Here is a 16,552-nt window from a genome sequence, read left to right as displayed (position 1 = left end):
TTTCCAAAACAAAAATGTGTCCATAGTACACGGATGCCCCACTCCCACTATCATTTTCTATATTCAGTGGACCGTGAAATTGGGGTCAAAACTTTAATTTGGAATTAAAATTAGAAAGATCATATCAAATCATAGGGAACATGTGTACTAAGTCTCAAGTTGATGTAACTTTAACTTCATCAAAAACTACCTTGACCAAAAACTTTAACCTGAACTTTGCACTATCATTTTCTATGTTCAGTGGACCATGAAATTGGGGTCAAAACTATAATTTGGCATTAAAATTAGAAAGATCATATCATGGGGAACATGTGTATTAAGTTTCAAGTTGATTGGACTTCAGCTTCATCAAAAACTACCTCGACCAAAAACTTTAATCTGACGGATGAACGCAGGCACAGACGGACAGACAGACAAACAGAGGCACAGACGGACGGACAGACGAACGGAGGCACAGACCAGAAAACATAATGCCCCTCTACTATTGTAGGTGAGGCATAATAAAGAGTACTTGCTATTATTAAAAGATGGTATAAATGGCTTACACCACATAATGGAAAATCTCATTGTAATTATTTTCAGTAGAAAAAGAATATCTTGAGACTGTTAAATCTATTTGTTACCTTGGAATAACTATCAATTGTTCAGGAAGTTTAAATCATTCAAAAAAAAATCTTATGGAAAAAGGAAGAAAAGCTTGGTTTAAAATTAAAAAAACAGTCTCTTTAGATAATTCCTGCAGTATGCTTGAAAAATTATTTGATACTTTAGTTGTTCCAATAACTCTTTATGGAAGTGAAGTTTGGGGTGTAAGCCAAGTGTTCAAAGACTCAGATCCATTTGAACATTTACATATTAAATTTATTAAAGAAATTTTAGGAGTACAGTGCAAAACAACAAATGTTGCCTGTTTAAATGAGACAAACAGAATCCCTTTGTACTTTAAAATTCACCTTTCAGCTATAAAATTTCTAAACCACATTGTAAACTCGCCTAACACTTTAGTACATAAAATATATAATAATGTAGAGAAAACAAGTAAATGGGTTAACATTGTAAAAGACTGGTTAAATAAATTAGGTTTTGGTCATCTCACTTTTAATACTTGTAATTTAAAATATCACATAAATAGTATCCAACAAAGAGTCTATGACCAGGCTTATCAAATTATGAACTGTTCTATCAATAAATGTGAAAAATTAAATTTCTTTTGTCATACTAAAAGAATTAGAAAAAGGCCCCCATATATTGATATATGTAAATTCAAAACCGACCGATCAGTTTTCAGTAAATTTAAACTAAGTGCGCATTCCCTAGCAATTGAAAGAGGGCGTTATACCAACATTGAAAGAAGTAAACGCATTTGCTTATCCTGTAACAGACAAGAAATTGAAGATGAATACCATTTCTTCTCAATCTGTCCATGCTATAAATCATTAAGGGATACCTTTTTACAAAATATTAATAAACATCTTAATTTCAATTTTATTAAATTGCAGTCCACTATAACACTAAATCATTTGACTGTACTTTTAAATAGCAGTCTACCAGTCATTATAAAAATCACCATAAAGTATATTAATGATTGTCTTTTATTAAGAACATCTGTATAACTTTTTTTTTTTTAATATGCAACCTAATTTTTGTTTATGTTCTTTTTTTAATTGTTCATGAACATTAACAATGTGTTAACTGCTGATATTTATAGCCTTTTTCTTCTTCGCTGTGAATACCACTGTCACTCTAATATAATTATAATCAATTCAACTATTGTCAGTTTATTGTCTTATTTTTGTATGCCATAACCATTTAATGTAAATGTGTTTGTGCGAATAAAATATTGTCTATTGTCTATTGTCTATAAAACCTATAACAACTAGTAAGTATATTATGTTCTCCTAGACCAAAGTATCAATCAGTTCACATCCATGGATTTAATGTGAAGAAGTCATTAAAAACTCCCAAGAAATGTATGAGAATGTGTTGTTATAATGCAGAACAAACAAACTTAAATTGTTTAAACTAAGTACAAATAGTTCATACATAATGTATTTCCTACAGGAATTTAGACAATAATTTCCTTGGTTGTGAGTGTTCAACAGTGGAAAGTTTGTACAATGTAAAGGATGGACTGTCTGCCAATACCATGTGTTACAGTCCTACAGCATTACAAGGGGTTCTGTTTGCCTCCTCACAATCCAGCAGTCCTGACCACTTCACTAAGAAAGACGTGGCATTGTTCCAGTGTAGTAAGTCAATTCATCTTAAGTATTTAGGAACAAAACAAAAAAGTTTTTTTTTGAGAAATAATTTCAGGACAAAATATGAAAATATTTCTTGTATTCTAAACATCTTTTATTTTCTTATTTTACAAATAAGCCATAAATATGCAACTCTTACAGAAATGCTTCATGTGTGTCTAATTATTTATTTGATATAATTTTGTTAACAATACAAAAGTGGGTAATTATTTTTTTTCTAGTTTTCTTTTGTTCTTTGTATTGAAAAAAAAATTTAAAGATTTAGAATTTGATGCATAAAATTTTGCCAATCACAATTCTTTCATAGGTGTAAGATTTTCTAAAGCAGTGGATGTATTATGGATAATGGACGAAACATTTACCTACATTTTTAGCTCACCTGGCCCAAAGGACCAAGTGAGCTTTTCTCATCACTTGGCGTCTGTCGTCGTCCATCATCGTCTGTCGTCGTTATTTTTTACAAAAATCTTCTCCTCTGAAACTACTGGGCCAAATTTAACCAAACTTAGCCACAATCATTATTGGGGTAACTAGCTATAGTTTACAAAATGTGTCTGATGACCCTGCCAACCAACCAAGATGGCCACCAATTGGTAATTTTTAAAGAAACTTTGCCGTTTTTGGTTATTATCTTGAATACTATTATAGATAGAGATAAACTGTAAACAGCAATATTGTTCAGCTAAGTAAGATCTACAAATAATTCAAACATGACCAAAATGGTCAGTTAACTCCTTAGTAATTTTTAACAATTTTCATTAATTTTGTAAATTTTTGAAAGTTTTTACAAAATATTTTCCTCTGTAAATAAAGGGCCAAGTTTATTATAGATTGTAAGAAGCAAGAAAATTCAGTAAAGTAAGATCTACGAACACATCACCATCACCAAAACACAATTTTGTCATGAATCAATCTGTGTCCTTTGTTTAATATGCACATAGACCAAGGTGAGCGACACAGGCTCTTAAGAGCCTCTAGTTATTTTTATTTTTAGGTGGGGAGAATATTGTAGGCACAGCAGTATCAAGTACAAACATAACTATAACATGGGATAGACCATCATTCATTTATTCTCTTGTTAATGCTAGTAATGATGAAACTGAAACAGCAGAAAAAGTCACAAACAGTATTGAAACATGGTAAGTATATTACAGTAGAACAGGCATTTTTTACTTGGTGGAACTTTATGATAGTTTTTAATTTACACATTTTATCAGAATGAAATAGGATTTGACACATGAATAAAGATAGATCTAACAAGTCTCAAATTTTATACAAAAATTGCAAAATGAAAATTTTAATTTCATTTACATCACACTGCATGTTAAGAAACCACACTAGTCAATTATCAAAGAACATATAAGGAAAGTCATCTTTATCAAAATGTATAAGCTTGCATTCCAAATATGCCTATTTTTTTCCCTGTAGACAGTTTTTGTCAAGCCTGTGACTTTTGTCACAGAAAGCTCGACATAGGGATAGTAATCTGGCAGCAGCGGCGGCAGCTTTAGCTTACTTCTTAAAAGCTTTATATTTTAGAAGGTGGAAGACCTGGATGCTTCATACTTTGTATATGGATGCCTAATGTTACAAGGTTTCCGTCAGTCACATGTCCAATGACCTTGACCTCATTTTCATGGTTCAGTGACTACTTGAAAAAAAAGATGAGATTTTTTGTAATGTTAAATTCTCTCTTATTATAAGTAATAGGATAACTATATTTGGTATGTGCGTACCTTGCAAGGTCCCCATGCCCTTTAGACAGTTTTCACTAGACCTCAACCTCATTTCATGGATCAGATACTATAAGCAATAGGTCTTGTATATTTGTGTATGGAAGGACTGTGCGGTGTACATGTCCAGCTGGCAGGTGTCATCTGACCTTGACCCCATTTTCTTGGTTCAGTGGTTATAGTTTATTTTTTTTGTTTTATCTGTTTTTCTCATACTGTATGCAATAGGTCTACTATATTTGGTGTATGGAATGATTGTAAGGTTTACATGTCTAGCTGGCAGGTGTCATCTGACCTTGACCTCATTTTCTTGGTTCAGTGGTTATAGTTTTTTTTTCTCCGTTTTATCTGTTTTTCTTATACTGTATGCAATAGGTCTACTATATTAGGTGTATGGAATTATTGTAAGGTGTACATGTCTAGCTGGCAGGTGTCATCTGACCTTGACCTCATTTTCATGGTTCAGTGGTCAAAGTTAAGTTTTTCAGTTTTGGTCTTTTTTTCTAATACTATATGCAATAGGTCAACTTTATTTGGTGTATGGAAATATTTTATGATCTATTTGACAGTCCTGCAGGTTTTATTTGACCTTGACCTATTTTCATGGTTCAGTGCTCAGTGTTAAGTTTTTGTGTTTTGGTTTGTTTTTCTTTAACTATAGGCAATAGATCAACTATATTTGTTGTATAAAAGAATTGTTTGCTGTACATGCCTGCCTTGCATGGTTCATCTGACCTTGACCTCATTTTCATGGTTCATTGGTCAATGTTTAGTTTTCTTGGTTAATGTTAAGTTTATGTGACAGTTGTAATAAAGCTTTATATTTAGGACTATCAACATAATATCAATGATTAGTAAAGAAGGCGAGACATTTCAGCGTGTGCACTCTTGTGTTGTAAAAGGACATGAACATTTTTTCTTTGATTCAAAATGTTGATTTCTATGCTCATATTTTTTTTTCATGAAATGTAATGAATTTATGAAGAGTAATTTTGAAGGACTTGCTTCACTTGTGTATGTTTATTAGGCCAACTAAAATTAGTTAGTAGATTTTCATCCAAATTTTCGAGAAAAAAAATGGGGCGGGTGGGAGTATTTCATTTTAAAATTTTATTTCATATGAAACCTTCTTGTCACGTGTTATTCATGTATGCAAGTGTAATAATAAGTTTATATCATGTAAATACATGCAAAAGGTATCTTGTATGATTTTTCAAATGCTTAAATACATATCTCCGATTGGCAACCACTGTTCAACATGTAATTGCCGCTTTAAAAACATATTTTATAGTAAACAGCAGAAACATGGAGAAATGCTCTCTTCGGTTGGACTACTGACACCAAATTTATTTTGCTTTCTAAGCAATGGTTTGTTGTCCTAATAAAATAGAACAATGCATTGGTATGCAACACAAGTATTATAAGTACAGAATAAAATGAAAACTCAAACAGTGTTGAAATAATAAGGTTGGTCCTTAATATGCAAGATGCAATATAATTACAATGTAGAACATAAAGTTGTGTAATGACTCTATTGTGGGTATTGGGACAGAGGATGTTTGCTGTTTGTCTACAAAAATTGAAAGGCATGGCTAAATCTAAATCTAAGGGCTTGCTATAAATTAATAAATTAAAAATGTGTATATGTTTGTCGACTTTCTGAACTCAATATACGGTCACTAATCTAGCAAGTTCATGCTTGTGTCAATTTCTTTATTCCAGTCATGGTTTTTGTACTAATGTTTTCCACAATTCTTACGCTTTTGGGTTTCATTAACAGTCCAAATTTCTTGACACAAAGTCATTGTATAAAAAAAATAATCCAAGGTGTTCTAATCACAAGCATTTGTGACATACAGCGATTTGCATTCTTGTTCACAGCGTATTACTCGTAACCCGAATATTTCTTGTCTTTTTCGTAATCAATCTCTATTCTCAGTAAATAATGTTGTCATCGTAGATCAGCAGAATATATCGACTTAATCATTTAATAAAAATACTCTTCAGAAATACAAAAACCGAAATTTGAAACAGGAAGCTTTGAATGAAACAAAATTATCGACGGTTACCGGTAAAGGATATGAACAAAATCTGGAAATCATAATTTTTTTAAAAATTAAAAAAAAATTGGGGCGGGAAGATTTCAGAGGGGCGGGTGGGGATGAAAATCTATCAATTAATTGTAATTGGCCTTATAACATATGTACTTTTAGGGAATATTTAGTGACATGCACAAGTAATACGGCTGCCACCCTCACAACATTACAGACAGTTGTATTAGATTTCCCAGAATGCATTATTAATACACCCTGCAACACCACTGCAGACAACACAACAGTCACATCAAGTAACTCAACAACTTCCAATACCACTGTTACTGACTGTAGCACTATTGACTCAAATTGTACCAAATCAACTGATCATACTACATCTGTGTCGTTTGGCGATGTGGATGGGTTACTTCCCATGACTTTATATGAATGTGTTATTGAGTTGACAGTAGACAACTATACCAGTGCTAAGAGTGTACCAACGTTTATATTTACTCCAGCTGTCATTACTGGTTCTGGTAAGTAACTCACTCAGTTATTGTAAATTTCGAAAATTATTGCGTGTATCTATTATTGCTAATTTTTGAAGACTGGACAAAAGATGCAAGATCAGTTATTACGATCTCAAGAAAATCTAGGTACAGATACATGTACTATTTTATAGAATGCAAGTTCTTATTATCTTAAAAGATATATGTATATTTTTCTAGAATGCAAGTTATTAATGAGATATACCCACTCAGTCACATTATTAGCATTATTAAAAACCACGCAAAATTGTTTGACAAATGTAGGATTTGGTTTTCATCAGCTAAACTTAAAGAAAGAAATCTTTCATGTCAAGCTCTATGCTCATTTTAACATGGGTATGCATTATATTTGTCAATAGCTTTATACAGATTGTAAGCAAGGTATAAAATGTTGACATTTATAATGCCTACTTATGTTGAAATGAGCATAGAATATGTTATGATAGATTTAATTCAGAACTTTTGTACTTCGAAGCAGACCTATAGGACACAATATTCAAAAGGCAGCCATTTTGGTTCAACATACAACTGACTCAGCTATTTTGATGGTGACATCACACACCTGCACTCCATGTTCTATTGGAATTAAAATAAAATTGAGAAAGGAAATGGTGAATATGTCAAAGCGACAACCACCCGACCATAGAGCAAACAACAGCCGAAGGCAACCAATGGGTCTTCAATGTAGCGAGAATTCCCGCACCCGTAGGTGTCCTTCAGCTGGCCCCTAAAATATGCATAATAGTACAGTGATAATGGACGTCATACTAAACTCCGAATTATACACAAGAAACTAAAATTTAAAATCATACAAGACTAACAAAGGCCAGAGGCTCCTGACTTGGGACAGGCGCAAAATTGCGGCGGGGTTAAACATGTTTATGAGATCTCAACCCTCCCCCTATACCTCTAGCCAATGTAGAAAAGTAAAACAATAACAATACGCACATTAAAATTCAGTTCAAGAGAAGTCCGAGTCTGATGTCAAAAGATGTAACAAAAGAAAATAAATAAAATGACAATAATACATAAATAACAACAGACTACTAGCAGTTAACTGACATGCCAGCTCCAGACCTCAATTAAACTGATTGAAAGATTATGTCTTCATCATATGAATATCAGGTACAATCCCTCCCGTTAGGGGTTTAGTATCATACTATCATAAAATATATGAGAAGAACATAACCCGTGTCATGCCAACAACTGTTTTTTTAGAAATAAATGTGTTTAGTTCCGATGCAAAGACCCTATCAGTGAATCAATGTTAAAGCCAAAATATGCAATCTTTAATGACCTGACAACAGTATCGTAACTATATCCCCTTTTAATAAGTCTATTTAAAGGTTTTGTTAGTTTCTGAGGAGAATACTGACATTTTTGTGCTTTATAAAGAATATTTCCATAAAATTTTGGATGTGAAATACCTGAACATATAAGATGTCTGCATGTTGAGTTATATTTACGAATTATTTCTTTATACCGGTGATAAAATTTAGTAAATGTTTTGACCAGTTTGTGATATCGAAAACCCTGGTGTAATAATTTTTCAGTAATACATAAATTTCTCTCGCTAAAATCTAATACATTGTTACATACAGGAGCGAATCGTACAAGTTGAGATATATAAACACCATAAGATGGTGACAAGGGAACGTCACCATCTAAAAATGGATAATTAACAATAGGAAATGAAAAATCATCTCTTTTATCATAAATTTTTGTATTAAGCTTCAAGGTGATTTGTTCTCAATGCAAAAAAAGTGTTGTCCTAAAAAAAAATGAATTTTTGTATAATGATTGACACCTAGATTAACAAAGTAAATTTTATACATTTTATTTTGGTAGGAAATGAAACAACTGAAAACAACGTTACAACAAACTCAAAGGACATCAACATGGACATGACCTTTTACGATTTTAGTGCAGGTCATGACGATTTCAGCTCTACCAGTGGGATATTGTTTGTTAGTCCATTCCATGTGACAAGTCCCCTTGGTTCTTGGCTGGCTATTTCCAGTGATCCAACTACAGATACATTCTCTGAATGGTTTAGATCAACATCATCTAATGTTGTAGTTCAAGGGGGAATAACTCTATCTTATGACAACAGTACTACTACTTCTGTTGTTAGAAGGTATAAAAATAGACAGGTTTACAGAATGTTTTGTCTAGTGGAAAAAGAAAATGAAAACTGTAAAGGTGTAACTGAGTCGAAAATTGATATAACTTTAATTATAGGAGAAAAGAATTGCAAAGCACAACAAGAGATACTGTAAAATGGGATTTTTTTTAGGGATTTAATTCCATATAAAATTAATTGACAGCCAAAGAGGTTATAAAAGGTTGTATCCTACTAGTACTGTAAGCACAGAAAACAATTACCATCAAGCCAAAAAAAATGTATAACTTGGTGAAAGCGTGAAAAGAAAATTTTATCATGGTGAGATATTTAAGAATAAGAAAACATTCACATTTCGGAGGGGAAGTAAATTCATGTGGAATTTTTGATATCAAAATTAATGCAGACATAGAATATATATGTTTTATTATTATTTAGATATTACTCTGGATCCTTCTTTCCTGTGGATAATTCTGGCTACGGAGCAGAAGGACAGACTGATTGTGGTGGAACACTTCATAATTTTGCGTAAGTTTCATTGAAACATATTTTTTCAGTATTTTTTGTTGGACACACATCAAATTTCGGCTTTTAATGTAGTTGAATGGCACTACTTACATTAATACAATAATAACCGCTTCAAAAAGAGGTTATCTCTATTAATAGTAATAGCAAAACAATTTTTGTGTCATGTCTAGATTTTATTCAGTTTTGCATTTCTTGTTTAAATGTATAAGAAAAATGTGGTTTATATTGAGTTTTTTTTATATTGCATAATGACAGTAAATGTTGGTACAATGTATTCAAATTATTTTAGATCCTTAGTGAAAAATTGTCAATTCAATTCATGATTGCTTTTATGTTACACAATGTTTGGTTTCATGAATAATCTTGAAAAAATTTCAAATTTCCTCTTCCTGTCCTATTTGTAAACAAAAATCCATGTACAAGAAATGTATAAATGTATACACAGTTTATGAGATTTTTAATCTAAATCATTTGTTCAACCTAACCCCATATGGATAACTATGACTTTCTGAAGTTCAAAGACTTTAAAGGTATAAGTAAGAGATGTCAGACATATCATGTGAAAATGGCGCATCTGTTTCTATATTTTCTGTGACATATTGATTTGGGATTATATATGCTGTTTTGTTTTATAATTATTGTAATTGCTACAATTATTTTTTGTAGCTTCACATCAGCGATAAGAAGTGGCATAACCTTCAGTGGGTCAGAGGTCATAACCCTGGGTGGTGGAGAAGAATTATGGTTATATATAAACAAGAAACTTGTTGTTGAAATTGTACAAAATAGGACAACATCTGATATACCTTGTCAGAAAATAGATTTATCAACAGCAAATGGTAAATGCATCTTTTCTTATTACAAGCTTCTATCACATCAAATAACACACCACTTACTGATAAAACAAATAAAAATACTTTACAGCTTTTACATTAATGCTAGCAAGACAAATCTTTGTTTGGCTTGCTTGCTTTGCTTGTATCAATGTTTGCTCAAGCATGGCAATTAAGATAGACGGGGCTTTCAGCTTGTTTACATCATACTTAAATTTTATTGGCCCTTATGTTTGAGGTTAAGGACACTAAATTTTAAAACATCACAGGATGACAAATATAAAGCGCAATCGCAGAAATGGAAGCCAAAAAATTGTATTTTTTTTTCTCGATGATATGCATTTTTATCATCCAACTTAAAAGGCTGTCGTCAAGTACTTTTTGTAAAACAAAAAAGCTATTCGAACACACCTACTCTGATTTCGAGTGATTCATTACATAGGTATTTCATTTGACCCATTCATTTCATCTTTTAGTACTGTGATTTTTTTTATGTTATAACGTCAACCTGTAGCTTTGCTATATAAAAATGATAGAATCTGAAGCGAGATGATGTATCAAATATTCTTTCTTTGTACGTTTTCAACACAAAATATTCATCTCAAACACACCCTAACATAAGAAGGTGCACTTGATTTTCTAATAAAAGGGATAAATTAATTAGGGGGGATGACTTAATTATTTTAATTATTATGTCTATTGTTATTGAATATTGCGCAATTTGGATTAATTTTTGCTTGTAAACCTTCAAACTGATTATTCTTTGTTCATAGAGAAGGCAATATTAATGCTTTCTGTTATGTTTACTTTAGTAAGAAATTTTTTAAAAGTGAATAGAAACAAATAAAATAACAATTTTCTTCTCAAATACGAGTGTTTTATTGTAAAAAACAACCATTTGTATAAGTTTTTAATTTATTTATTACATAGTTAAGTAGAACAGTTAGATATCAAGTCGACGACATGGTTATCTATCAAGTTGGATGAAGAAAATTCTTCCCTTTTTTTTTTAATTAATACAGACGGAGAACATATCAATCTATAAGTTTACTTATTTCCGTGTCTGTCCTTCCATTACGTGACTCAAGAAAAAAAATCAAAAAATTGGAAACAATTGTATCAAAAAGAGGAAATCGAGCGAACCTCCTTATGTTAGGGTGTGTTTGAGATGAATAATTTGTCTAAAAAACGCACAAAGGAAGAACATTTGATACATCATCTCGCTTCAGATTCTATCATTTTTATATAGCAAAGCTACAGGTTGACTTTATAACATAAAAAAAAATCACAGTACTAAAAGATGAAATATATGGGTCAAATGAAATACCTATGTAATGAATCACTAAATCAGAGTAGGTGTGTTCGAATAGTTATTTTGCTTTTCTAAAAGTACTTGACCACAGTCTTTTCAGTTGGATGATGAAAATGCATATCTTCGAGAAAAAACAAATACATTTTTTGGCTTCCATTTCTACGATTGCGCTTTATATTTGTCATCCTGTGATGTTTAAAATTTAGTGTCCTTAACTTCAAACATAACCGTCCAATAAAATTTAAGTATGACGTATACAAGCTGAAGCCCCGCCTATCTTAATTGCCATGCTTGAGCAAACATTGATACAAGCAAAGCAAGCAAGCCAAACAAAGATTTGTCTTGCTAGCATTAATGTATTAGCTGTAAGATAAATTACAAATTCTACAAGGAACTAAATGATAGGTTGTTATATGCTTAAAAACTAGATTTAAGAGACAGAGATTAAATCTTCAGATATGATTATATGTCAATGGTATGGTTATGGTGTTCTTTTTATTTGTAAGTTGAATACCAAATTAAGTTGTTCGCCAAGAGTTATACTTTTTTTGCTCCTTCATTAATTATCAGTTTAAGTGGGATTTTTGTGTTTTATTCATATATATAGAGTTTTATACTTATTTATTAGTCCATATGCATAGCAGTTCAGTTTAAACCAGAAGTACTTTACCATAAACTTTAGAACACATTGACTATAGGAATGAATGAATAAATAATTTATTTAAGTACAACCTGAATTGCCATTATAATACATATGCTATGATCAGTGTTATTTTCAGCCAGCCTTATAGGCTTACGAAGCACTGTCATATAACATTATTATACATGTATAGCTACATTTGACTATATATCTTAGATAATTTTTAGGAGGAGGCTATGTTATTCCAGAAGGAGGTATTTTAGTAAATGGAGATTGTGTTGGGTTATCTCCCCTCACAAGTGCATCTGTATATGTAGAACTAGAGGTGAGTGATGTATGATAATATATACTTAAATATTACTCCATCTAGTGAGCTAACACTGTTGTGTTTATTTCAGTTGGAGACTTCTGAAGTGGATACTTTGGTATGCAAGGTTGTCAATATAAAATGAAATAAATTACCAATATTACCAATATTCCAACTACACTTCATAATACAATTTTATTAAAATGCTGGTCAACATGTCTCACCTCCTAGACAAGAGTCATCAGGACAATTTGCTCATGGAATAATGTTACCGAAGTTCAAAGCGTGGTCCATTGAACTGCACATTACAAGATGTGTTACTCTGTGTGAGACAAATAGTGCAAAGTAAAATATATCTTAATTGCTTTAAGATTTACAATATTTATGTCACATTTTCCATAATTATGTTATATTTTTGCTTTAGCCATGTTATAATAACTTGTTATTACATTTTTAAGGTAGGAGAAACATACCCATTTGAGATTTTCCATGCAGAGAGACATCCTTGTACGTCAGAGTTGTTTATTCAGTTTGAAAATGTAGATCTACCAGAGAATGGATCATTACCATTCAACTATCATCTTACTCCGAGAGAAGATCTTCATATCAATGGCATTGTGGGAGTTTTTAATGTCTGGGATGTATTTGCTACAGGTCCACCATTTCAAGTGGAATTATTATCAGGTAATTTATATTACAAGTTCTGAGACTGTTCTCACTTTAACAACATTACGATCAAATAACATACACACAGAATAATTGATGGTTTAATGGATGGCTTAAACTCAATAGTATTACTTTAACTATATTACTGAACATCGGTCCTACTAAAAAGCGCCCGGGAGCGCCCAAGAGCGCCCGGGAACAGAAAAAGCGCCCGGGGATGGAAAGTTAGCGCCCGGGAGAATAAAATGGTAAAATTTTATAACAATAAATATTTTCCTTGAAAATACTTAATCATTGCTTGTTTTGTCCTTAATATAAATGGGGATATGTACGATGCTACATCTAAAGTGTTGTTTCACTTTTACATTTTAGATTTCAAAATTTGTATATACATAAGTAAATAAATATAAATAAAAGAGGATATAGAAGAATCATAAGCAAGATTGTCCTCGATCAAAAAGTATATTTTGTTATTTAAAAATAATCAGTGCACGAGGTCTTATATTTTCGCAACTGCATGATGAACACTTTTTTTATGCAGATGCTGATATAGATTTATTATTTCTTTTTATAAAACTAAAACTGTTTAATAGCTATGCTTATCAGGGTTTAAATGCTTAGTTTTGAATTTAAACCACACTCCTGCGTTTTTACCCTCTTGTTTTAACTATGGTACATGTATATTACTGCTTTATTTGCCGATTTATTTTGTGTAAACTCTTTTAATTTTGATTAAGTTAATATTTATCTGCGAAATTTAAGCTAGTTTTTTACATTTTTTTCATGATTTTTTATATCGTTTTTGAAAAATAGGTCTTTTGATTTTTTACATCTTATAAATCTTCCGCATAAATTGTGATCCATTATTATCTGTCAAATAGTATTCACATATTATTGTTTAAATTGAAACATTCATACTTGTTTTTGTGCTTTATTACAAATGTCTATTATCTGAATTTGCAAATTATTTGTCTAAAATTTAAAAAAAAAATCAATGTGGATAACTTATTTCATCGACACAAAGTTGTCTCATGCCAATAAAATATCTATATATTTCCCCCGGGCGCTATTTTTTCTTCCCCGGGCGCTTTTTATATTCCCCGGGCGTTTTTTATTTTCCCCGGCGCTTTTTCTTCACCCGGGCGCTCCCGGGCGCATTTTAGTAGAGGAATTTATGTCTTAACTGTCCAATTGGTTATTATTATTGCTTTACTGTAATGAGTAATTCAAAACAAACAAAAAATCCTTTTTTTTTGTCTCTCTGTCATTTGTTCAAATGGTAAGGATATTCTATTAAACTTTTTTTTTGCTCTCTGAAGGAATTCATATAGAAATTTCTGGAAGTAGTTGTGCATCTTAGAAATGTTCAAAATGGATAGTCAATAATAATTTAAGGTTTGTGATTGTAAGAAAGTGTGTGCATGGTCTCTAGAAGAACTTTTCTAATACAGTCCTAAAAATAGTTTGAACTTTTGTCTAGAAGTCTTAGATATAAATATAGAGAAGAATACTATACAATCACAACTGAGAATATTTTTCTATAATGTACAATCACACAAGTACATTTCATAAAATGTTAAAAGATGCATTTAACAGAACACTGAAACAGGAGTTTGGTCTCAACATTAAATTTTGACATATAAAAGGACATCAAGTCATTGTTTTCATGATCTTTATTTTTCAGGAAATGAAGCAAGACATTTCACTCTTAAGGAAGATACAATAGCCAATAGAAATGCTGCTACTACAGTAACTCCACCTACTTATGAATATGTTTTTGTCAAAGGCACAAATGTGTCATATGTCGGTAAGTATTCAACCCTCTCTGAATATCAGGTTCACCATGTCAGTCTGTCTGTCAAGTTAAACAGCTAGACATATATTAATGAAAGTTTACATATTTGTAAAACTCTACATGAGGTTTGTTCATAAAGCAATATAATCCAGTACTGCATGGAGAAGGGGAGATAATTGAAATTACTTACTTTGATATGTACTTATAGTATGGAAATTGAACCCTAACTCTAAATTATTCTCCTTTCATGATTTTTCATAACCAATTGAAATTGAGACTGTAAATTCAGAATTATTGGGTGCATTTATCATTGTGATTTTGTAGTTTTAAGACAAAATTCAATTATTATTTTTGCGATACTGAAGATAATTCTGCTTCATTCATATAAAACAAATCCAAAATGTGAATTTAAATTATTGCAATTTTAATGCAACATATTATATTTGATCAACACTACTGAAACAGCATGTAACTAACTATGTGATGAATCAAAATTTTGAAAAAAATAGAGTTCCTGTTTTGAAAACACTTTAAATTTCTAACAGAAATTATGTCAAATTTAAAGCTATCATAATTCATTTATTTTCTTAAATCTAAAAATCTTACAATAAGATCCATCCTGTCCCTAGATCAATATCCCATGATATGCATAGACTGTGATTTTGCAATACATATCCTTGGACCTAGTTTATTAAGATTGTGGACTTCTTACTGTAATACTTAGAAAAAGTCTGTTTATTTCAGAATGTGCCCCTGAAGTTATGATTCCTGAACCAAGCACACCTGGATCAGAAATATTTACTATAAGTACCAGTCAAGTATTGTTGACTTTAGTAACAGAATTAGACTATGAAGTAGAACAGACTTATACTCTTACATTGAGAGTAGTAGATACAGGCTCAGGGCTGACTGGTTCCCTTGTCATAAGGGTAAGTATTTCAGAATTATACACTGAATTTGCCTTCTCAGAATCTAATGCATTCTGGGTTTTATTTTTGAAGATTACAACAAAATGTTTTGATTGGTTTAAAATGTCTTTAACAATGAAAATTCAAACAATGACGTAACTTTATATTCATCTTGGAACAAACTAACAATAAGATCACCCATAGTCCTTTAAATTATTAAAAGACAAATAAAGACTGTTTAATTGACAACAACACTGAAGTCAACTACAATATGTCAAACTGTGTCTTTAGGTCCAGAGATAGTATTTCACAGTCAGGTTTAAAATGAAACAAAACAGAAGCAATAGATTTACTTACAATATGGATGAGTTTTATGTATTGAACTATTTATACGAAGCAAATGACATGAGCTTTCTAGTATTTTAGGACAAAAGGGACCCAATTGATAAGTAATTTCTTCTAGGTTCATATACATGTGTATAAGCTGATTATAAAGAAAATATTGTGCTACTTTGTAGTCTATTTACTTTTTATTGTGGTTATAACTAACATTGAAAGAATCTTATTTATACAGGTCATTGTACAAGATGTGAATGACAACTGTCCAAGTTTGACCAGTATATCGTACATCACACCACGACCTATACTACAGTTAGATCCTTTGTTTAATGTACAGTCACAGGATTCCGACAGTGGGATCAACGCTGAGATACAGGTCTACATATCACCTATAATATATGAAAGGTTAGATCAATTAATTTTCAAAATAAAATAAATTGTTGATAGTATCTTAAAATAATGTAAATACTGTGATGTTTTAGGACACTGACCCTTTAAATTTGAACTGCTAATATTATTAAATTATC

At 31.3% G+C, this 16,552-nt stretch overlaps 1 protein-coding gene across 2 annotated transcripts in view; it reads left to right on the top strand.

Moving 5' to 3' along the window:
• The window catches only part of LOC139481040 (uncharacterized), a 107,588-nt gene that overhangs the window by 59,463 nt on the left and 31,573 nt on the right, over positions 1-16,552 (top strand). For both annotated transcript variants that reach the window (XM_071264075.1, XM_071264076.1), the window contains 11 exons: positions 2,062-2,249; positions 3,256-3,400; positions 6,208-6,563; positions 8,424-8,712; positions 9,136-9,225; positions 9,892-10,064; positions 12,238-12,335; positions 12,776-13,001; positions 14,668-14,790; positions 15,523-15,707; positions 16,261-16,430. In XM_071264075.1, coding sequence (XP_071120176.1) covers positions 2,062-2,249; positions 3,256-3,400; positions 6,208-6,563; positions 8,424-8,712; positions 9,136-9,225; positions 9,892-10,064; positions 12,238-12,335; positions 12,776-13,001; positions 14,668-14,790; positions 15,523-15,707; positions 16,261-16,430 — 2,043 coding nt within the window. The remainder of the gene's footprint in view (positions 1-2,061; positions 2,250-3,255; positions 3,401-6,207; positions 6,564-8,423; positions 8,713-9,135; positions 9,226-9,891; positions 10,065-12,237; positions 12,336-12,775; positions 13,002-14,667; positions 14,791-15,522; positions 15,708-16,260; positions 16,431-16,552) is intronic.

This window comes from Mytilus edulis, chromosome 7 (genome assembly GCF_963676685.1).
Source record: "Mytilus edulis chromosome 7, xbMytEdul2.2, whole genome shotgun sequence".
In the NCBI taxonomy this organism is placed as follows: Eukaryota; Metazoa; Mollusca; class Bivalvia; order Mytilida; family Mytilidae; genus Mytilus; species Mytilus edulis.
Note: the sequence above shows the minus strand (reverse complement) of the source record. Positions and strands in the feature narration are given on the sequence as shown.